This window comes from Pseudorasbora parva, chromosome 22 (assembly GCF_024679245.1).
Source record: "Pseudorasbora parva isolate DD20220531a chromosome 22, ASM2467924v1, whole genome shotgun sequence".
NCBI lineage: Eukaryota > Metazoa > Chordata > Actinopteri > Cypriniformes > Gobionidae > Pseudorasbora > Pseudorasbora parva.
This window is the reverse complement of record NC_090193.1, coordinates 39633834-39658315: the sequence shown is the minus strand read 5'-3', so window position 1 is coordinate 39658315 and position 24482 is coordinate 39633834. Positions and strand designations below refer to the sequence as shown.

The window sequence follows — 24482 nt, the reverse complement described above, 5'->3', positions numbered from 1 at the left end:
ATTCTCCTACAGTCATGTTCCCGTGAGAAGCACAGGAAGAGCTACAGCGTCAAATATATCAGTAAGGCTGCATTTACACTGCAGGTCTTGATGCACAATTACAATTTGGTGACTATATCCGTTTTTTTTGACAACCCGCTTACATCATCTTTTAAAAGCGACCCGAATCCGATATTTGCATTTACACTGGCGAAACAGCCCAAGGCGTTCTTAAAGGAGGGGTGAAATGCTGTTTCATGCATACTGAGCTTTCCACTGTTAAAGACTTGGATTCCCATCCTAAACATAGACAAAGTTTCAAAAACTAATGTTAGACGTTTGATGGAGTATTTCTGTGTTAAAAATACTCCTTCCGGTTTCTCACAAGTTTCGGAGAGTTTTTTTAGAGTGTGGGTCGGCTTGACGTTAATAGAGCAGAAGGTCCTTGTATGGGCCGTACGGGCTCTTCTCCCGGTAGGGTGCGCGCGCGCGTGACTAGAGCGAGAGAGGAAATGCACGCCCGTAAACACTCTCAGCTGCAGATCCAGTCGATCCAGGCGCCGCGCTCCACTTTATTCCTATGGGTGACGTCGAGCGACTTCAACGCTTAAGCACAGCATTCCGGGAAGGCAGCGCTGCATTTGAACCGATTTGAACGCAGAAATGACGGGAAGCTTCACAACATCGCTTGAGTCGCGTCGCAAAGTGGATCTCCACCGTTCACTGCTGTCAGGACTTCACCAAATCATACCAAAGAAGTGTGTTTTTAACGGAGCGGTCCCAGCGATAAAGGTTCGGTCCTGCTTTGGAAGCAGCCGGTGAGTAAAACTGCTTCAAATGTCTGTGCTGTCGGCTATCGTCGCGTGAGTAAACATCAGTAAACGACACGATCGCGTGCTTCGTCATTCAAATGCGCTAACGGACTCCATTGCTGTTCTATGTATAACGTTACACTAGTCTGACGTGCAAAACCGTTTTGCTTGCTACTGCTAAGGTTTAGTCGCATACAATAGTCCATAAACCGAATCATGTCCTCATAAACTGCGAGTAAAGACACACAAACGTTGACAGGCCACTAAAAACAGTCCATACCACAGAGACGGACGTCCTGCTGTTGCTGTTTCTCCTGTTCAATTTATTTCAGCCTCCGAATGATTCTGGATCATTATCTATTAGCTGAGATCGATAGCGATGGGTTTCTCCACGCTTGAGGACGTCACCGCTTTGGGTGTGCTCGTCATTCTTTAGCTCCGCCCACACGATACGCCTCCAGGCGTTCGTTTTTTTCTGGAAAGACTCGGTACAGCCCATATTTCTTTTATAAATATAATAAAACTAAAGACTTTTCGGAGATATGAAGGATGCAATACTACTCAAGATTGACATGAGATTGACTGAAACTCAGTGTTTCACCCCCCCCCCCCCACTTAACTGGTGAAAGGAAGTAAAACGGTGCAATATGCAATGGACGTAGACAAAAGGATTATACAATGTTTTGCTGTCCGCACTTTTCCACACATCTTTAAAGGTCAGCGAAACATTTCTCTCTTAAGGCGGAGAAAAAGAGGAGAGCCCTTTTTTTCTCTTTTTTGTTTGTTTATTAGTTTATTCGGTCATTTATCCAAAGAGAAAAACAAAAAACTAAACTAAATACAAAAAAAAACTACACTTTTAAATTAAATTATATAATCCTTCAAAGACAAGGACAGAGACCGAAAGGGTCTAGGCCAGGGGTCTCCAACACGTCGCTGGTTGGAGGTAGCTCGCCAAGACGTACTTTGCATCTAATCAGAGTGAGCTAATTTTATCTGACTTAGAATTTTTTTATTAAATGTAAATGTAAACATGCAAATGTAGGGTTGTCACAAGTAAAGGTACTTTAGTACCATGTTGGTAGAGAAATTTTAAAAATATGACGATACCAGCATTTCTGTATTACCGGTAGTACCGACTCCCGAGTATATTCGGTACACGCAGCTTCCGTGTTAATCCAAGCGCAGGGCTACAGACTGTAGCCGAATATATACTAGTGTCTGTGAATATTAAACTGCAAATTACTATTTAAATATTACTCCTGCAAATTCTGCGTCTCTGCGTGAATAACGGGCACAGATGCGAGGGCGTGGCAGCGCGTGTGACACTCGTGTGTCTCGAGGCAGTGTGCCACTATATGAGGACACACGGACGCATAAACTGTCACTTCATGAGAATTTAACGTTTCATTTAAGAAAACTATCATATGAACACAGACACTCAAAGGTCTTCACGGCAACCCGTCAAAATAAAAGTTTGGTTTAACGTGAAGTTTAACGTGAAGAAATTGACAGAATATATTTGGCTACTGCTGAGCCTACAGTAGATTTAACTACGTCTCTATATAATAATAATACATCTCTACTAATAATAATTATGCCTAGATAGACAGCATACAGGAACTTGAAATGCTTCTAACAAAGCCACTCCTTCATTGCCCGGGCAGTGTTTAGGATCATTGTCATGGTGAAAGGCCTACGTTTCATCTTCAATGCCCTTGCTGATGTAAGGAGGTTTTTATTCAGAATCTCATGATACATGGCCCCATTCATTCTTTCCTTTACACGGATCAGTCGTCCTGTTCCCTTGGCAGAAAAACAGCCCCAAAGCATGATGTTTCCTCCCCCATGCTTCACAGTAGGTATGGTGCAACTCAGCATTATTTCTCCTCCAAACACGACAAGTTGAGTTTTTACCAAAAATGTATATTTTGGTTTCATCTGACGGTATGAAATTCTCCCAATCCTCTTCTGAATCATCCAAATGCTCTCTAGCAAACTTCAGACGGGGCCCGAACATGTACTGGCTTAAGCAGGGGGACACGTCTGGCACTGGAGGATTTGCGTAGTGTGTTACAGATTTAACTACGTCTCTATGTAATAATAATACATCTCTACTAATAATAATTATGCCTAGATGGTTCCTTATTTTTCACTTGATATTTTATGTATAAACAATGATTACTTTTAAAAGCATACAGCCTTTAAATGTTTATGTATGATTTACTTATAATAATTATCATCGTAAATTATAAACTTATTAAATTAAAACATTTTTTTAAACAGTTAAATAAAAAAATAAAAACATTTTGCTGTGGTACCAAAATTGGTAATGAGTACCATAAAATCTTTATGGTGTTGGTACCAACTACTGGAACTGCTACTGCACTCTTTCAGGTGTAAAAGAGTTTGGATAGTTGTTAATATGAGAATTATGATGCATTATTTAACTTCTTAATCCGCACCGGATCGTGGGCGGGGCGTCTGACGCAAGTGGGCGTGTCTCTACTTATAATTACTTTTGTTTTATACAAACTGTTCAATCAACTATCACAAACTATGCATCATTTGAAAGCTAAAACACTCAAGATTCATGTTCTGAACTCGTTTTTGCAATAAATACACCAGAGAGGAAAGGGTTAAATTAAATGCTAAAGCAGTGGCTATTTAAACATTAGCATAATGAACGCGGTACTCATCTTTCATCTCCTGACGTTCAGATCAGATCGGACGAATCCACGAAACAACAGCATACATGTCTGTGTAAGAGTCCACTCTTCAAAATGCATCCCACTTTTAATCCAAAACAACGAAAAAATAAGGGGAAAAAACTAAAAATCCTCCGTTGTTTGCATAAGCGTTTTGTGTTAAGAGTAATCAATCATGTCCATTTTCAATGAAATAGCGATTGTAAGCCTTATTTTGACAATCTCCCCTGTACTGTGGACTGTTCCGGTCATATTAAACCCTCCCAGGTCTCTCTCCTTCAATCAAAAGCTGACTAGGACACATAAATAGAAAGGGAGCTGGGTGATACATCTGTCAGTCAAACTCGCCGGTCCTTAGTTGGATAAGCCAGTCAATGCCTAGCCAATGCATAGCCAGCATAGATTTGATTGATGGATGTAGTAACGAAAATCAAAAGACAATATTTTGCGTAGTTTATGTAAGAGATGTCGTAAGAAGCATTGGTGAATACCTCATGCTTACTTAGCTGTTACTTAGCGTCGTCTCCACAGTTTTCATTCATCGTATCCAGCGCCTGCCAGTGTAAGCACACATACTTACACACAACGCGCAGACTAAATAAGAGACTGTTTTTATCAACTAAATGAGTTTTTTTTACACTTGTAAATTCTGTAAATAGTTGTTTTAGTTATCAGGGACTGCAAATGCATTATAATTAGCAGTTTATTGCAGATTTATTTGAATAAAAACTACTCTTTACTATTACACAAATGTTCTAATATAATTGGACTTTATTGAAAGGACGCCCAGTCTTTTTTGACATTTTTGAGAGAATCGTCCTCAAATTTTAATCAAAGCATGATCAGACATTCAGTTTTATATTTAGGTTATTTTCAGGGCATAAAAATTAAAATCTAATATTTTTTTCCATAAGGGAATAATAAAAAAATAAAAACGTGAGTCACTTACATGCATATTTCCCCTTGTTTTAATCTGTCCCTATACTATTTGAGTTATTATGACTTTTGGGTAACATAATTTAAAGTGTCTAGTTTAAAATAAGACCACATTTATGGATATAGACCATAGGGTTTAAGAGCTGCAGACATTTTTATTTGGGGTATGTCATTTTTTTATTTATTTCTCAGCACAGGGCGAGGGTTAAGAGTTTTAAGTATTGTAGAACATGAGTAGCTCTCGACGACTTTCATTTTTAAAAAGTAGCTCTAAAAGGAAAAAAGGTTGGAGACCCCTGGTCTAGGCTGAAGTGTGCCCTTGACAGGGTTGCCAGGTTTTCATAACAAAACCTGCCCAATTGCAACTCAAACCTGTGTTAAAGTAGCCCAATTGCGCAGGAAAACCGCAGACTTGGCAACACTGGCCCTTGATCGCAGTTCGTGTCACGTCATTCGCCTCCGTCACTTTTTTCAAAGACGTTAGACTCGCATTTACTGGGGAATATCTGATCTGACTGCTTACATAGCAGACGCTAATGCGCGATTCAAATCGGATTTATTCCCACATGAGTGAGGCCTGAATCCAATCTGAGGATATTAGAATTCAGGCGGGTTTTTTTTCTGCTTACACGTTCACATGTCATATCCGATCTGTGCCACATGAGCGGAAACAATCGGAATTGGGTCACCTGAACCATGCGGTGTAAATGGGGCCTAAGGAAGAGTCTGCACATATAACACATAATGCTGTGATTTCAGATGCAAGCGTCACAATATTATAGACAAGTTTGCATTAAAGGAACGTCTTTACCTGTGTGCAGCCAGAACTTGATGTGCTTCATTCCCACCGTCAGCAGTTTGTCCATGCGGAACGGGTTTCCTTTCACCACAAAGATCTTATCTTTATGTCCTCTATGGCAGAGAGAGCGACAGATGTCTTCCGTGAACGGTTCAGCTTGTTGTACAAACTTTTTAACCGTTGAATGGGGTTGTTTTACCTGGACTTGGCCACTTTTTCGCCCTTTTTCCAGTCCCAGATGACTATGGAGTGGTCTTCATCGATTCCCACAGACACTAAACTTTTTCCATCCGCTGCAAAAACAGAACAGAAATCACAGAACGGGACCCATAAACGCACATTAAAGGCCTTTTCACACTGGACGCGATTTTGACGCACGATGGTTTTATTTTTTGATCAGCTGTTTGTGTAATGAGCGCTTCCACACCGAACACGAATGTGCTGCTGCGAAAAAACGATAATTTTTTTCAATGTCGATTTTTTTTTTACTCTAGCGTTACAAAAACGGCTTCAACCAATCACATACAAGGAAACAAAGGTGACGAAATGTCCAGTTGATGTCACGAGCTATTCACTCAACATTAACCAATGCCAGGTGTGGCGTATCTCATGAGATTACAGCTGTAGATCTAGTCAAAGCTGTGCACATGCAGCTGTGTTTACTACTGTGTTTACAGACAGCAATAACTTAAGTTAACCTTTTATAAATCGTTTATTCTTTTTCTAAACCTTATGTCCGCGATTATGGAAAGTGAATGTGTTGCCATCAGTATGTCTGTGGAACTTAAATGTTTACATTATGACTGAACTGGAAACAGTCCGGATCGATTAGTTCCCTGAAGTGCTGGGTTTGTCTCGTCAGATGTGCTGCCGTCTCTGGAGGAGATCCTCAAATTGTCCCACAGACTTAAGAAAGTAAGTGCAGAACCAGCAATTATAAAGTTTTAGCTCCTGTACATGATTAGCATACTCCCCTTCAGACTCTCTGTTGACTGGGTGCACCTGAAACCTTCTTTTCGGTCTTTTAAATAAAATGAAAAGCTCGTCTTTACTGTCCGTGTTTTCTCAGCTGTCGCCGTGAATGTTTTGGAGTGTTGGAGCTCTGAAACGTGGCAAATTCGTGTCGCGGCTGATGTGAACGCTTTTTTTTGACGCATAGTATTCGCATACGAAATATTCGCTTCGATTTTACGTTACGCATACATTTTTAATGTTACAAAAGAGTTCCATTTTTAAAAGGGAGGGCTCGACATTAAGCATGTTCATGTGCTTGACACATCGGTCATTCATTTGTCCAAGTAAAAAATTTGCTTATCCGGAAAAAAGTTTTTTTTTATTTTTTATTGTGTGTGTGTTGTAGTTATCATTTATTCTGAAGAAGTATTCTCACCAGTGTTCAATCAGCTTTAGTATATTTTAAATCTGCATATTTGTGATATTTTTACCTTTTATAAAGGGCATTTTCCCCCTAATCTTAATAAATATAGGCTATGCTTCAGGTTTCATATTATATTCTTAAATTTGATCAATACATTAAAATAGAATAACACACAATAGAGTCTTTTGCGCTTGAAAGCTTTAAAATCACAATCACACATGAAGCGATAAGCTGAACCAAAACACACATTTCTCATCGAATCACCGGTTCAGGGGAAATTTGGAACCGGTTTTAAAACAGAACTGGTTTTCGATACCCATCCCTACCTATTTAACATACATTTTAACTCAAACTCTTCTAATCTGATGTGCGTGTATAATGCAGGTTGGGGTCTGACCTGTGAACTCTAGAGCACACACCCCTCGCTGATGTTGACCCTTCAGTAGAGATAAGCACTTGAGCGTCTGGATGTCCCACACATGGATGGCCGGATCTCGACCCACCTGACGCACACACAAACATGGCATTTAGCCGTATGCTTTACACACCGGATAAAATGATCACCAACTGAACGAAGTCTGTTCTCAAATCCCATCCTGATCCAATCCAATAATGCAAAGCATAATCATATGACAAAAAATCAGATTTTTGGAAATGACGCCCTCTTACCTGTCCGGTGGCCACGTAATCTTTCAGCGGGTGCACAGTGAGGCTCAGGATGTCGTCGTCATGGCCGAGGTAAAAGCGCTGTGTGTGCTGCTGTCTGTTATACACCACAGCTACAGCCGCCACATGATACACCACCTCTCCGGACTGGGTGTAAAACAGATTATTCCTGCAGTCGCAGCCCCTGTACCTGAGAGACACACACAGAGAGTGAGTGAGTGAGTGAGTGAGTGAGTGAGAGAGAGAGAGAGAGAGAGAGAGAGAGAGAGAGAGAGAGAGAGAGAGAGAGAGAGAGCATAACATCTGCCCACAGGAGGAACTATATACACTGAAAATGCATATTTATATACAGTGGGGCAAAAAAAGTATTTAGTCAGCCACCAATTGTGCAAGTTCTCCCACTTAAAAAGATAAGAGAGGCCTGTCATTTTGTCACGGATTTTTAAATATTTTCTATGGGGTTGAGATCGGGAGCCTGGCTAGGCCACTCCAGGAACTTGAAATGCTTCTAACAAAGCCACTCCTTCATTGCCCGGGCAGTGTTTAGGATCATTGTCATGGTGAAAGACCCACGTTTCATCTTCAATGCCCTTGCTGATGTAGGGAGGTTTTTACTCAGAATCTCATGATACATGGCCCCATTCATTCTTTCCTTTACACGGATCAGTCGTCCTGTTCCCTTTGCAGAAAAACAGCCCCAAAGCATGATGTTTCCTCCCCCATGCTTCACAGTAGGTATGGTGCAACTCAGCATTATTTCTCCTCCAAACACGACAAGTTGAGTTTTTACCAAAAATGTATATTTTGGTTTCATCTGACGGTATGAAATTCTCCCAATCCTCTTCTGAATCATCCAAATGCTCTCTAGCAAACTTCAGACGGGGCCCGAACATGTACTGGCTTAAGCAGGCGGACACGTCTGGCACTGGAGGATTTGCGTAGTGTGTTACTGATGGTAGTCTTTGTTACTTTGGTCCCAGCTCACTGCAGGTCATTCACTAGCTCCCCCCGTGTGGTTCTGGGATTTTTGCTCACCGTTCTTGTGATCATTTTGACCCCACAGGGTGAGATGTTGCATGGAGCCCCAGATCGAGGGACATTATCAGTGGCCTTGTATGTCCAAAGTATTAATGGCCAAATTTGCCCATTGGCCCCTGTCCATCATGGCCTCCTAATAATCCCCATATCCTGATTGGCTTCATCACCCGGTCTCCTCCCGCCAATCAGCTGGTGTGTGGTGAGCGTTCTGGCGCAATATGGCTGCCGTCGCATCATCCAGGTGGTGCTGCACATTGGTGGTGGTTGAGGAGATTCCCCCCTTCTATGTAAAGCGCTTTGAGTGCCTTGAAAAGCGCTATATAAATCGAACGCATTATTATTATTGTATGTCTTCTGTTTTCTAATAATTGCTCCCAGTTGATTTCTTCACACATCGCTGCTTACCTATTGCAGATTCTGTCTTCCCAGCCTGGTGCAGGTCCTTTGACAGCTCTGTGGTCTTGGCTATAGTGGAGTTTGGAGCCTGACTGTTTGAGGTGGTGGACAGGTGTCTTTTACACTGATAACGAGTTCAAACGTGGCATTCATACAGGTAATGAGTGGAGGACAGAGGAGCCTCTTAAAGAAGAAGTTACAGGTCTGTGAGAGCCAGAAATCTTACTTTTTTATAGGTGACCAAATACTTATTTTCCATCATAATTTGCAAATAAAATCTTTTAAAATCAGACAATGTGATTTTCTGGATTTTTTCCCTCATTCTATCTCTCATAGTTGAAGTGTACCTATGATGAAAATTACAGGTCTCTCTTATCTTTTTAAATGGGAGAACTTGCACAATTGGTGGCTGACTAAATATTTTTTTGACCCACTGTAAATAATATGATTTTATATTATATGGTATAGTATAAGTTTAATATGTAGAAATGTATAATACAAATATAAAAAAGAATGTATGTATAAAAATAAAAATCCTATAAACAGATTTAGATATTGTGAGTGGTAATGTTTGCAGTAACTGTACCCATGGACGAACTGCAGGCGTAACCCCTCGTCCGGAGCTTTCTGCCTCTTCAGAGATCCAGCCAGTTTCTTCTTCAGCTGAGAAAGATCTTCCTTGTACACCTGAGGGGTGTTTGGGAGAAGAGTTACAGGGCAAAACCCACTTGCAACACATTCAGAGATTCAGAAAAAGCATAAAAGACAACAGCAGGGAAGCATCCAGCCAATCAGCTGTGAAAATAATGAGAGGAACAGGATTAAAGCAGCAGAGCATGTCTGTTACATAAAACACTGGCCACAGGCCACTCCATAGAAAACCCTCTCAGTTCTTGCCTGACGCTCGTAGTTCATCTGGGCTTCCTGTTCGATGTCCGAGTCCAGTTCGGGAACGTCAGAAAGATCGGAGTCCGATTCGCCGCTGTTAGAGTCGGCGTACCCCTCTGTGAACAGGAAACATCGTCAGACTTTATGCTTTCTCTGTCTTTATAAATTCTAAGAAGAAATCGTGAGAATGTTCTCAAATAATTAGTTTACACTTTATTTTCTATTAAGAAAATAATAGGTTTTGGTGTCATCTAATTAATGCCAATGATGAAGACTCACTGAACGATTGATCAATAAAAACACAGCCTGCAGATTACAGTTATAACCATAATATGATAATAATACTACAATATTATGTAATACAATTCAATAGAAAAATGTCAGTAAGGATACTTGCAGCACAATTACTCAAACAATAATAAAAAAACATAATAAAATAAGCATGCACACTATTTTAGTCACAACTAAAGTTATTTTTGATGATTTTTAAGATTTTTTTTGTCTTTCAGAATACAAAATATCCTTAACTTATGTTTTTTGACATGTTTTATGTAAGGAATTTTATTCTATTTTCTTTTATTTAGAATTTTATTCTAATTTATTTTAGTCTGAACTTTCAAACTATTTTTTCAAATGTAAAAAAAGCCACATAAAGGGCCCTGTCATACGCCCGCACCGCGATGCAAGTGTTTTTTGCTAGTTTCAAACTTAGCCCCCGATCACACAGAACGCGTTTTTCATGTTTGAAAATGCGAGGCGCACTGCCCTGCCTTTTTTGATTGATGTTTTTTAATTTAGAAAAGAGTAGTGCGCTGTGTTTTTTTTTTTATGTTTCTAGGCAACCCCCGAATCAGCTGTCCTGTCAGTCAAATCAAGGTAACGGTCAACACAACGGAAGGCCCGCCTCTCCATTCATTCGACTGGACAACAGAAAATAAACGTGATGACGTCGGGCGCTTTTCTGCTCAGAGTTGATTTTTTTAAACAATAGCGCTTTCTGCCAACCGAAATCCATTAAAAAAAGGTGTCTCTCGCTAGGGCTGAACGATATATCGTTCTCGTATCTTTATCTAGATATGAACTTTCAAGATATTACTATCGAAAAAAGCAACGATATCGATGATATAGTTTTAGAGTGCCCTTGAATACACCGCTAAAGCCAGCGCGCACACACTACAGGGACGTAGGAACTATATTGTGAGGGGAGGCGGCATTTCAATGGTGACACGTCATTGCTTGTCACGTGACACACCGCAGCAGCAGCAGCGCTGAATGAATGATGATCTGCTTTTATGTCATTTTTCCTGTTTTATTCAGAATATTCACAAATGTATTAGCTATGGCATGAAATATCTGATATTCCGATTGTCAAATACATGTAAGTGGAAGTAAATTGTTGTTTAAACCCCTTTATAATGATGGCGTTAGTTGAGCTGTATGCGCGATGGCGCTGCCGTGTTAGTTTGTGCCGCAGACGCAGTCCAGAGAATCGGATCTGTTGGATTTACAACCTCTATGTTTACAACACGTGAATTTATCCACTTCTCCCGAAATACTTAAAAGTAAATGGCTGGTGAACTGGGAATAGAATAGAGTAAACATTGAAGTTACTTATCATATATTATCTGATATGAATAAAACGTGTCGGATTATAATGGAAAGTATTATTACCTCTTCCATAGACATCAGTGTATATCTTACAAACTCTAAATGTATTGTTTTTTTTTTAGTACTTATGTGAATTGACCCTTCGCTAAGCCAAGCCCGAATACCACCACAGGCCAATCGTGGCTTAGCAACCGTAACTAGGCACGGAAGGTCTGTCAAGCTTTCGAGCGAGGGAAACATGCCGATGCAAATCTGTGCGTATGGATTGTGCAAATCTGATGCCTATCCTAAAAGTTTGGACAGATGGTGTTTTTTTTCTCCTTCCCCAAAACGTAAAACTGAAGGTAAGAAATACCAGCCTTGAATCAACGTGTGTGTGTGAGACCCCATTCACAACGTTAAATGTCGTCAGGATTAACAAAAACACCTACGTTTGCTTCAACAAACTGAAAATACATGAGGTTTTTGACTGATGCAAGTTATTACATATGATGCAGTATATAGACTATAAAAAGAACTGTCTTAGCTTTATTTATTAGTTTTGTATTGTAGTTTTGTTTAGACAAAATGTGTGCAAATTAAGACCTTCATCATAAGGATTGTTCAAGTGGCTGTGTTTATAATATTAATAAAACCCATCATGTTTGAGAGACTGGCTTTCTGTTATAAGGTTTCAGTAAATGTGTGGTTTTTGATGAATGGCTCAGGTCAGAATCTCAGGCTAGTGCCAGGTCCAAGGAGTAGATTATAGACACACGACATGTGAGCAGTAGCCCGGCGCGCTAAATATAACGTTAAGCCGGAGAATCATTGCAAAGTTTTCAGGCTAATGTCTTGTGTTTATTCCACAAGATTTATTGATAAGTTGTTTGATTTATAATTCTTCGATTATTTTCTCATTTTACTTACCCTGTTGTGCATGAACATACATATGAGGCAGCTGCTGATTGCGCTGAGACCATAGAATTTAGCTTCAATTTTATTGAAATTATTCTGTAATCGGTTGCATAATATGTCGCGGATATATCCCGCAAATACATACTGCAGTCCCTTTTTTCTTACTCTCTCAGATATTTCCCGTTCGCCAGAAATGACTAATTATCTCCTCGGAAATGTCTGACACCGGCGCATACATACTGTAATAGACGTGCCAGGCGCGAAAGCTTGACAGGCGTAGCAACAGTAACTATGGGGGGCGGGGCTTAGCGAAGGGTCAATTTATATGTTTGAAACCTAAAATAAACAGTATGTGAAAAAGGAACACAACACTGAAAAGTTGTGGTATATGACAGCTCTGAGCGTGGCTGTCTCTGGCTAAATTCAACATATGGATTTATCAGTTGATCATGTGATGCACTTGATCATACGCAGGGCCAGCCTAGACTTATTACACCTGTGTGATCGTATGTGCGAAAGGCTTAAAAACAATACATTTTCTGACATAATTTTTTGAAATATAGGCTTAAATCTTTTTATATTTCTGAGAAATGCTTGGTTTTCACAGAACACGTAGTCATATCTTATTGATATCGAGATATCTGGCATGAAAATCGAGATATGACATTTTGTCCATATCTAATGCCTGTTGTTAAACTTGCAAAAGTGGATTCGGACACGCCCATAGTGCACCTGCTCTCTTTAGACCATGAGCTCAGATCGTTAAAATCTGGCCCTAAGACTTTAATGCTCATTTCGGTTACATGTACTTACTATAGGGTTGAGGTTTGGTTAAGGGTTAGTCACATGTAATTATGTATGATTCACTGTTACTACATGTAACACGTGTAACAAGGACACTGCAAAAAAAAGTGTTACCCTCCTTTTTATTCAGTTTAAGGACTGCTCACCTTGCAGTAGTGGCTCCAAAACTCCATTCATGACGCCTTCCGGCAGAAACCTCCACTGGAACACAGAGTGATCCGCTCCGCCCGTGCTCAGAACCCACTGCAGGTCATGTGACCAGCGCACATTGGTCACATGTGCAGAGTGGCCGATGTATTTCTTGAATTTGGCAGCTAAAAGACTCACATTTGTTAGCGAACACACTGGTTTACATGTGCATGGATCACAACGGGATGTGTCTGGATAAGTAAGCTGACCTTTCTTAAGACAGGGGAATCTGAGGAGTTTGACGAGGCCGAAGTCGTCGCCCGTCACCAGCACCGCACTGCTGTAATTGGCGTCCACAGAATTGATGTCATTGACGTTGGAATATTTAGGCCAGATTCCATTCACCTCCGGTCCGAGAACACATGTCCACGTCATCCAATGGATCCCTTTGGCTTCCTCCTTCGGCAGGTATTTACCGGCTAAGAACACGGAGCAATAGCTTATCTTCAATTATACTTTAAGCATGACAGGATTCATAAAACAGGGCTGATCCTAGAGTGAGTATGTCATTCAGTGATTCATAACCATTGCAATATGTTACTGATTACTGGACAAGAATTGTGAAAAATATTTGGTGGAGGATTTTCATTTGTATGTCAAGCACAGTACTAATTTCCTATTAAAGACAAAAATGTCCTCTTGCTAACTTGCTTGCAACAGTGATATTAAGCCCTGAAATATTTAAAACTTTAACAAATTGAATTACTAATTTTCATGACTTTCCATAAATTATTAATGCAAAGATTTTTCCAGAATTATTATTCATTTAAAAATACATGCATTTAAAAATGCATAAATGTTTAAAACTTACTGGTTTTTAAATTTAAAATAAATAGGAAAGTGTAAATAAATTGTTTTAATTAATTATTAATGATTTTTTTAAAAGACCTTTTCACTTTTGAGAAGGTTTTGATGATTCTGGATCTGGAAATTATAATTTTACGGTGGTTTTTTTATGACTGTAAAAAGACTAGTAATTTAAAAAATGAATTAATATTTGCATAAATACTTAATGCATAAATATTTAAAACTTACTGGTTTCAAATTTAAAATAAACAGTAAAGTGTCATTTATTTTCCAGATTTTTTCAGAATTATTATTAATTTAAAACCAATGAATTTTAAATGCATAAATATTTAAAACTTTAATAACTTTTTAATTTTAAATTAATTTTAAAATGTTTTCATGAATTATTAATGATTTTTTTTAAAGACCTTTTTCACTTTTGAGAAGGTTTTGATGATTTTCCATGTATGGAAATTACAGTTTTATTATTTATTTTTTATGACTAGTAATACAAAAATACTTATTGCATAAATATTTAAAACTCACTGATTTTAAATATTAAAATGTTTTTTTCCAGAATTATTATTCATATAAAAATGCATGAATTAAAAAATTCATAAATATTTCAAACTTACTGTTTTTTCAAATTTAAATAAATAGTAAAGTGTCATTAATTTCGCTGATTTTTACAGAATTATTATTAACTTAAAAACATGCATTTTAAATGAATACATTTTTAAAACTTTAATAACTTTTGAAATATAATTGACTTCTCCATGATTTAGTAATGTTTTTTCAAGACCTTTTTCACTTTTGAGGTTTAATGATTTTTCAGGTCTGGAAATCACAATTATAAAATAGTTTTTCATGACTGTGAAATCCCTAGTGATTTAAAAAATGCATGAACACCAGTTGTTTCCACACAGGTTTCCGTGTCCCATTATAAACTGGAATAAAGTATTTTATACAACAGTTCTGGTTCTCAAATCTGATTGGCTGATTTTCCAGCAATGCGATATTCTACTAATAAATAAATTGCACACCTTTCTGGAAAAAAACAGCTTGATTAACTCTTTCCCCGCCAGTGTTTTTGAAGAAAAATGTCAGCATTTTGGATCAGTTTCACAAAAATGTAATGGCCAACAGAATATTTAGTTGTATGAATATCTGAACACACAATAAATCATAAACAACAATCACTTGTATCTGCTGCTTCTTTTCCTGTGTTTTGATTAGGATGCTCTTTCAAAATTTGTGTCACAGCCGTAAAACATTGAAAACAAATTAATGGAGAATCTTACTTGGCATCCTGTAGAAGAATCTTTCTCCAGCTCCATCATTGGTCTGCAGGAATCGGCTGTCCACGGACCAATCCAGGTGTGTTATAAAGCATGTGGACTTGTTGCACTCTCCCACTTTTTTATAGCGCTGGGCCACAGCGTAGATGTCCACAAACCCGTCGTTGGAGCCCACGGCCAGGTAAGAGCCATCGGGTGAGAACTTGAGCTCGTGGATGACCTCCTTCCTGTCCTTAATGTGGACCACCTCCGTCATGTCCCTTAGACAACAAGACACACTCTCAGCTTGTGCATACGCACCTGAAATAATGAAGCGCAGGCGAACCAAACTCAATTACCTGACACGAAGAACGGTGAAAGAGCCGTCCTTCATGCCGAGAGCGAGCTGGGAGCCGTCGTTGTTGAAGGAAACGCTGCGTACGGCCTCTTCCATGTTGCAGCGTGCGATCAACGTGTGTTCAGACAAACTCCACAGTCTGACGGGCACAAAGAATGGCTTATTTGATGAAAATGAAAAGGGAAAACTTTCTCATTTCCAGCCGTCTTGCTACTGTGTGAACTAGGGGTTGAATGACTTCCGATTTTTTAAAGTCGACATTTATGTAATGAAAGTCGAGTCGAGGTCGACTAGTCGCTGATGACGACATTAATGAACAAATAAGCCTGAACCTCGAGCTGAGACGCGAACGCGGGTCTTCTTGTGCACAGATATGGCATCTGACACAGCACTGCCCATAAGGTTATTGCTCCTACATAACAGCTTTTGTATCAGTTCTTTTGTCTTATGGTCGTTATACTTCTCACAGATTTTTGCGTGTTCTGAAAAGATACAGAGAAAGTAGCACAATAAAGATATGAATGCATTAGTGAGTGATTGCGTGTGAATTAATTCTACCTGCCAGCATCTCTCTACTAATAGTGAAGCTGTGAGTTTTATTTATCAAGATATAAATGCTAGAACGTTTCAGTTTCTAAGCTATTTTATTGATAAATCACAGAACAGTGTTGACAGTACATTTATGCGCTACTGAATGGTTTTGTGTGAGGCGCGAGCGATCTCCATGTGACCAGGCTATGTGTGTGCGTTTCAATGCAGCACGCATTAGTTTAACGCGATGATTAACGTACGTGTACAATAAGCGTGCATTCTCCCGATCAATTATGAGCATCCAGATGGTATAATCGAACATGTCTTGTGGCTCTCAGTATGCATTTATTAGTCATTTTTAACTGTAGAAAACGAAGCCTGCGTGTCAGGAAATGGCTTCTCCTGTTGCGCCCTCTATAGGCCAGCGACTAGTCGACGTCAAGCTTAAAGCATCATGGCAAAGCATTAAAGTCGACTAGTCGGTCCAACCCCTAGTGTGAAATGATGTGGTATAAAGTAAAATCCAATAGGAGGATAAGACTAACCGCACGGATCGATCGTCGCTGCCTGTGACGGCCAGCGGTTGTTTGGGATGCAGGTCGAGGGCCCAGAGTTCCCCTTCTGAGTGACCCTGCATGATCAACAGCGGCTTATCTCGGTCTCGCACCATCACCTCAAAGATCTCACTGTCTTGAGTTCCTGCTAGGATCCTGTCAGCCCTCCAGCACACACTACGGATGGACAGACCTGGAAGAGAACAAATTACTAAGACTAAGATATCTGGTCAGCAGCAAATATTAAGTTTGGGATTTGTGCTCCAGTATGTAAATTTATAGTCATGACAGGCACCACATTTGACTTTTAAACACTTATATGAACAAGAGAAAAAACTGTCAAGTGCATGCATTAATCATAAAAGTGCATTTATCCAATGCATCCATCCATCATAAAAGTGCATCCTTCTATCATAAAGGTGCATCTATCCATCATAAACGAGCATCCATCCATCATGAAGGTGCTTCTATCCATCATAAAAGTGCATCCATCTATCATAAAGGTGCATCTATCCATCATAAGTGCCTCTAATCATCATAAAATTGCATCCATCCATCATAAAGGTGCATCTATCCTTCATAAAGGTGCATCTATCCTTCATAAAGGTGCATCTATCCTTCATAAAGGTGCATCTATCCTTCATAAAGGTGCATCTATCCTTCATAAAGGTGCATCTATTCATCATAAAAGTGCATCTGTCCATCATAAAAGTGCATCTATCCATCATAAAGTGCATCTATCCATCATAAATGTGCATCTATACATCATAAATGAGCAGTCCAATCTTTATAGGGTGATTTAGACACCTTACAGCTTATATTAATTGCACCATAAAAAGTGTTATTTAAGCAGAAAAATACAAGTTTCACACTCAAAGGGGTTTGGCTGGTGTTTTCAGCAGGACAGAATTTAATTAGCTCGTTAACTGGCTGTAAATAAAGCTACATGGCTTTTTTTTACAAAAAGTAAAAAACATGCCATATTAAAAATCTAAAGTGGACAGCAAAATGTAAAATACACAAACCCAGTGTGGATTGTTTGGGAGAAATATTTCTATACTGGACGTCTCAGTTGTGTTTCGTCTGAGATGTTTTAACTAGAACACACCCAAAACAGTCAATCTAGAGAGAGTTTATAAATATATCACATAAATGTGGAGAGCAGCTCGGATCATGTGATGAGAAATGTTTGTTGCTGTCTCGTATAATCACATAAACGAATGTTCCTTCCAGTGAGGTTGGTTAAACTGCTGAGATTCTTGTTTCAGACTGACCTGAGCCAATCGTTTGTTCTCTCACCCAATTATCTGACAGTCCTGTGCCGTAAAAACCGGTGACAGCTTCATTACAAGACTTACATCTCCTGAAAACACTGTCACCCGGGCGATATAAGCGCAGGCGATGTTGCCATGGTGACAGAATCCCTTATATACTGGCTATCCTTTACCACCATATGAAGTCAAATCAATGCTCTCTTCCTGTCTAAGACCGTCTGCTTTATTGATCAGGTATTGTGTTCGTAATCTACATCACTGAGTGCAAATTCCCTTGAAAAATGGTCAATAATGGAAAGAGCATTTGTGGTTCATTGCATGATTCATACAAACTGAATCCAGTCATAAAAACGTAACTTGCTGAATAACGAGGAATGTCACGTAATTTGGCATAAAACACAGAATCTCGATGATCTTCACAACAACCCGTCAAAATTAAAGTTTGGTTTAACTCATAATAACGAGGCATCGTGACAGCCCTAACTTTGAGCATGACACTGCAAAGCGTCTTTTTATAAACATGAATTCAACATATTACAATAGTAATACATTCGAAAAAAAAAAACTATCTACTTGACTTTACTGCAAAAATATCATTCTTTTCATTCAGCCATGTATCGATGATAGATAGATGCACTTTTATGATGGATAGATGCACTTTTATGATGGATGCACTTTTATGATGGACAGATGCACTTTTATGATGGACAGATGCACTTTTATGATGAATGGATGCACTTTTATGATGGACAGATGCACTTTTATGATGAATGGATGCACTTTTATGATGGACAGATGCACTTTTATGATGGACAGATGCACTTTTATGATGAATGGATGCACTTTTATGATGGACAGATGCACTTTTATGATGGACAGATGCACTTTTATGATGGACAGATGCAGTTTTATGATGAATGGATGCACTTTTATGATGGACAGATGCACTTTTATGATGAATGGATGCACTTTTATGATGGACAGATGCACTTTTATGATGAATGGATGCACTTTTATGATGGATGCACTTTTATGATGGATGCACTTTTATGATGGATGGATGCACTTTTATGATGGATGCACTTTTATGATGGATGCACTTTTATGATGGATGGATGCACTTTTATGATGGACAGATGCACTTTTATGATGAATGGATGCACTTTTATGATGGACAGATGCACTTTTATGATGATAGATGCACTTTTATGATGGACAGATGCACTTTTATGATGGACAGATGCACTTTTATGATGGACAGATGCACTTTTATGATGGACAGATGCACTTTTATGATGATAGATGCACTTTTATGATGGACAGATGCACTTTTATGATGGACAGATGCACTTTTATGATGGACAGATGTACTTTTATGATGAGTAGATGCACTTTTATGATGGACAGATGCACTTTTATGATGAGTAGATGCACTTTTATGATGAATGGATGCACTTTTATGATGGACAGATGCACTTTTATGATGAATGGATGCACTTTTATGATGGACAGATGCACTTTTATGATGGACAGATGCACTTTTATGATGGATAGATGCACTTTTATGATGGACAGATGCACTTTTATGATGGACAGATGCACTTTTATGATGAGTAGATGCACTTTTATGATGGACAGATGCACTTTTATGATGGATAGATGCACTTTTATGATGGACAGATGCACTTTTATGATGGACAGATGCACTTTTATGATGAGTAGATGCACTTTTATGATGGACAGATGCACTTTTATGATGGATAGATGCACTTTTATGATGGACAGATGCACTTTTATGATGGATAGATGCACTTTTATGATGGATAGAGGCACTTTTATGATGGACAGATGCACTTTTATGATGGATAGATGCACTTTTATGATGGACAGATGCACTTTTATGATGATAGATGCACTTTTATGATGGATAGATGCACTTTTATGATGGACAGATGCACTTTTATGATGGATAGATGCACTTTTATGATGGACAGATGCACTTTTATGATGAATGGATGCACTTTTATGATGGACAGATGCACTTTTATGATGGACAGATGCACTTTTATGATGGATAGATGCACTTTTATGATGGACAGATGCACTTTTATGATGGACAGATGCACTTTTATGATGGATAGATGCACTTTTATGATGGATAGATGCACTTTTATGATGGACAGATGCACTTTTATGATGGATAGATGCACTTTTATGATGGACAGATGCACTTTTATGATGGACAGATGCACTTTTATGATGGATAGATGCACTTTTATGATGGACAGATGCACTTTTATGATGGACAGATGCACTTTTATGATGGATAGATGCACTTTTATGATGGATAGATGCACTTTTATGATGGACAGATGCACTTTTATGATGGATAGATGCACTTTTATTGACGGATAGATGCACTTTTATGATGGATAGATGCACTTTTATTGACGGATAGATGCACTTTTATGATGGACAGATGCACTTTTATGTAGGGATGGGTACCGAAAACCGGTATTAAACGGGCCCCGGGGGTGAATTTTGAAAGACCGTTGTATCGATAAGCTCGGACATTATCGGTTCTTCTGTCGGTAATTTTGAAAATACACGTGTGGAGAAAGAGAGAGAGAAAGAGAGAGAGAGAGAGAGACCACGAGCAAAACGACAGAGGGCAGAACTAAACAGTCAAACATAGCCTGGTTACACTTTAGATCTGTGATAGTCTGATTTTATTTTAGATTTTGGCTTCCAAAGATTAAAATAATATTTATGTCTAGCGCAACTTATGTAGGCTAATTCCCTTTGCAGCAGTAGCCCACGCTGTCATTTCTCCATAAAACTCAAACGCAATGACAGAATCAGCACGATCAGGGATTGTTGTAAAATACAGTCTAGCTACTGTTGGTAAATTGTGGGGTGCGTTTTAATAATAAAAAGAGCGATTAAGCACAAAAATGTGCGCAAGAGGATGTTCCCAAGTCGGCGCGCGCCCTCCGAAACAGCCCGCAACGAGACGAGCAAATTACACTTTCGGTTTCACACTCGCGTCTAAACGATCAAATGTCAAAATCCCGGCTTGGAGAGTCTCTTAAACACAACAGTTTAACAGTTTTAGTTTGTGTCTAAAATGGACGTAGTTATATGGATAGTCAGGAGAAAGTGTAGTGCATCTGCCTATTATCAGTCGCCTAGAGCTGCACGTCTTTCTTAAAGAGGCAGTGGTGTTAATGAACATGCTGATGAATTACTGCGAATTAAACAACCAAATGCAAAGAGATATTCACTCACAGCTCTTGAATTAATAACTTCAGCTTTATTACGCATTATTTTGGCTATTTATGATGAACTATGCAGTGTTATGTGTATTTTTGTTAATTGTGTGTGTGTGTATATATATTTATATAATCTCAAAAGGTACCGATAAGAATACCGTTAAAGTACCGGACCGATAAGCAGTATCGGTAAGAGTAGTAATACCGTTAAAATCTTAACGATACCCATCCCTACTTTTATGATGGACAGATGCACTTTTATGATGGATAGATGCACTTTTATGATGGACAGATGCACTTTTATGATGGATAGATGCACTTTTATGATGGATAGATGCACTTTTATGATGGATAGATGCACTTTTATGATGGATAGATGCACTTTTATGATGGACAGATGCACTTTTATGATGGATAGATGCACTTTTATGATGGACAGATGCACTTTTATGATGGATAGATGCACTTTTATGATGGACAGATGCACTTTTATGATGGACAGATGCACTTTTATGATGGATAGATGCACTTTTATGATGGACAGATGCACTTTTATGATGGACAGATGCACTTTTATGATGGACAGATTCACTTTTATGATGGATAGATGCACTTTTATGATGAACAGATGCACTTTTATGATGGACAGATGCACTTTTATGATGAGTAGATGCACTTTTACGATGGACAGATGCACTTTTATGATGGATAGATGCACTTTTATGATGGACAGATGCACTTTTATGATGGATAGATGCACTTTTATGATGGACAGATGCACTTTTATTATGGACAGATGCACTTTTATGATGGATAGATGCACTTTTATGATGGATAGATGCACTTTTATGATGGACAGATGCACTTTTATGATGGATAGATGCACTTTTATGATGGACAGATGCACTTTTATGATGGACAGATGACCTTTTATGATGGACAGATGCACTTTTATGATGGACAGATGCACTTTTATGATGGATAGATGCACTTTTATGATGGACAGATGCACTTTTATGATGGACAGATGACCTTTTATGATGGATAGATGCACTTTTATGATGTATAGATGCACTTTTATGATGGACAGATGCACTGTTGTGATAGATGGATGCAGTTTTATGGACTTCTAAACAGAAACAGCCATTCTCTGCCATTATAAAGCTTGGAAGAGACAGGACTTTTTTAATTTAACTCTGATTGTGTTCATCTGAAAGAAGAATGTCATTTACACCTAGGATGACTTGAGGGAGAGTAAATCATGGGATAATTTTCATTTTTGGGTGAACCAAACCTTTAAACTACTTCAAAAGAGAAAGAAAAATGCATAATATGTTCCCTTTAAAGGGAACATCCGCTGTGATGTTTTACCTTTATAACCCTGTTCTGCCTCCCTGAGGTCAATCTTGGTGATGGGTTTGAAATCCACATCCCACAGCCTCACACATCCATCACGCCCACCGGTGGCGAAGCCTTCCTCACATGAATGCATGCTGAAGATCCCTGCCTGCGGAAACAGGGAGAGTTCACAAACACGTGCGCAACAGGGCACAACCGTCACTATATAATGCAGTGTTGTCAAAAGTACCGACCGTGACACCAAATCGGTACTGAAATGTTATTTATTACTAATTTGTTTACGTTATATAAAGCCTTAAAGTTCTGCATAATTAAAGGCGTGGTTACTTTGAGAGACAGGTGGATAGCCATTTATCGGCCGTCTATAGTCATTTTGTCACCTAAGCTCCGCCCACATCCCGCCTCTTTGCCCATTTTCTGTTATCCAGGAGTGACACGGAATGACGCCCTCGCAAGATGGCGACGCCCAGCTCGTCTCTACTTTAAGCTTCAGAACGGCTCATAGGAATCCTATGGGTGACGTCACGGACACTACGTCCATATTTTTATACAGTCTATGGCGTCAACCAGCGAACTATCAGCCTATCAGGTAGGCTGATAGACGCCTGCATTCAAACGCTCTGTGTCTCTGTGTAAGCGCTCCGTGAAAAGCATCATTGATGTATTTTTACAACATGTTTGTGAAGCGCTAGCCTAGAAATCTAGACGCACCCTAGCGCCAGCAAATCGAATCTGCCGCGAGTGTCGTCTAGCAACTCTCAATACACTTCTGAGCTGTAAACGGCAAACTCTGGTTGGGCCAATCACATCGTGTATAGAGTCGGTAGGCGGGGCTTAACATAATGACGGCCGAGTTGCGTTTGCGTGCTTCTAGTAAACACAGAAACTGGCGAACGGCGGTCTTTCGAATCAGCTTTGACCGCGACTCTGGAAGACTTGGAGTTAAGCTTTTCTCTGAGAAAAGAACAAAGAACGGCACTGAAGTCATTCTTAAAAAGGGAAGATGTGTTCTGAGTTTAGCCGACCGGATACGGCGAATAATCTGTCAGCGAGCTCTGCTTCACCTTCGTTGCTCTGGTTGGTGTAGCGCTATCCTATCGCGTGCAGAGGGAGTTTGAAAGACAACCGGTTATCCGCCCCTCAGATTGAGCTGTCAATGGTGAGTTTCCAGACCAAACATCTTGATGTGGCTCTGGCTTGTCAGGCTAGTGAAGCGTTGATCGTAGTAGCCAATCACAAACATATTTGATGAGCGCGTGAGCACAATGGCCAGTCAGAGGTGTTTACGATTCCGTTCAACAGGGCTCAAAGCATCACATTTTTTACATTTCAGTACCGATTTGGTATCATGGTCGTACTTTTGATAACACTATTATAATGTTATAACAGGTGCATTGCTGATCTGAGTGCAGTGAACGTCCTTTAAGGGAGATCATATAGCAGACATCTGGTGTGTATATGGTGGGAGAGATCGTGTAAGATGTGTGATGATTAGCTTCACTCACGCCGTGCGCTGCCTGTATCGTTCGTGTCAGGTTGAGTCCTTTCCACACATAAATGTCTCCGTTAAGAGCTCCTGAATACGTCACTTCCTCTTTCGCCGTCGCCAGGCACAGGATGGTTTGCAGGTCCCCCGTCTTTCCGAAAATTCCTCGTTTTGGCGTCAGTGCATTGCCACATAATGTCCAAAACTATGAGACAAAAGAGAAATGATTACCAGAAAATGCGATCTGAATAGGATTTCAAATTACATATGAATGTAGCTTCAAACGGATTTGTAAAAATCGTATTTCATGTCTAAGTGTGTTTGAGTAAGTGTTTGAGTGAGTGAGTGCGTGCGTGCGTGCGTGTAAGCATGTGAGTAAGTGTGTGACTGTGCGTATGTGTGAGTGAGCATGTAAGTAAGAGTGTGTGAGTGAGTGAGTGTTTGTGAGTTAGTGAGTGAGTGTGTGTGTGTGTGTGTGTGTGTGTGT

At 39.4% G+C, this 24482-nt stretch overlaps 1 protein-coding gene across 2 annotated transcripts in view; it reads right to left on the bottom strand.

Moving 5' to 3' along the window:
• The window catches only part of eml6 (EMAP like 6), a 158763-nt gene that overhangs the window by 104908 nt on the left and 29373 nt on the right, over positions 1-24482 (bottom strand). For both annotated transcript variants that reach the window (XM_067431383.1, XM_067431384.1), the window contains exons 5-17: positions 24015-24200; positions 22522-22657; positions 16596-16797; positions 15521-15658; positions 15186-15442; positions 13308-13517; positions 13056-13223; positions 9610-9716; positions 9299-9399; positions 7282-7468; positions 7010-7115; positions 5434-5527; positions 5247-5347 (exon numbers count right to left, since the gene is read on the bottom strand). In XM_067431383.1, the coding sequence (XP_067287484.1) occupies positions 5247-5347; positions 5434-5527; positions 7010-7115; positions 7282-7468; positions 9299-9399; positions 9610-9716; positions 13056-13223; positions 13308-13517; positions 15186-15442; positions 15521-15658; positions 16596-16797; positions 22522-22657; positions 24015-24200 (1993 nt within the window). The remainder of the gene's footprint in view (positions 1-5246; positions 5348-5433; positions 5528-7009; positions 7116-7281; positions 7469-9298; positions 9400-9609; positions 9717-13055; positions 13224-13307; positions 13518-15185; positions 15443-15520; positions 15659-16595; positions 16798-22521; positions 22658-24014; positions 24201-24482) is intronic.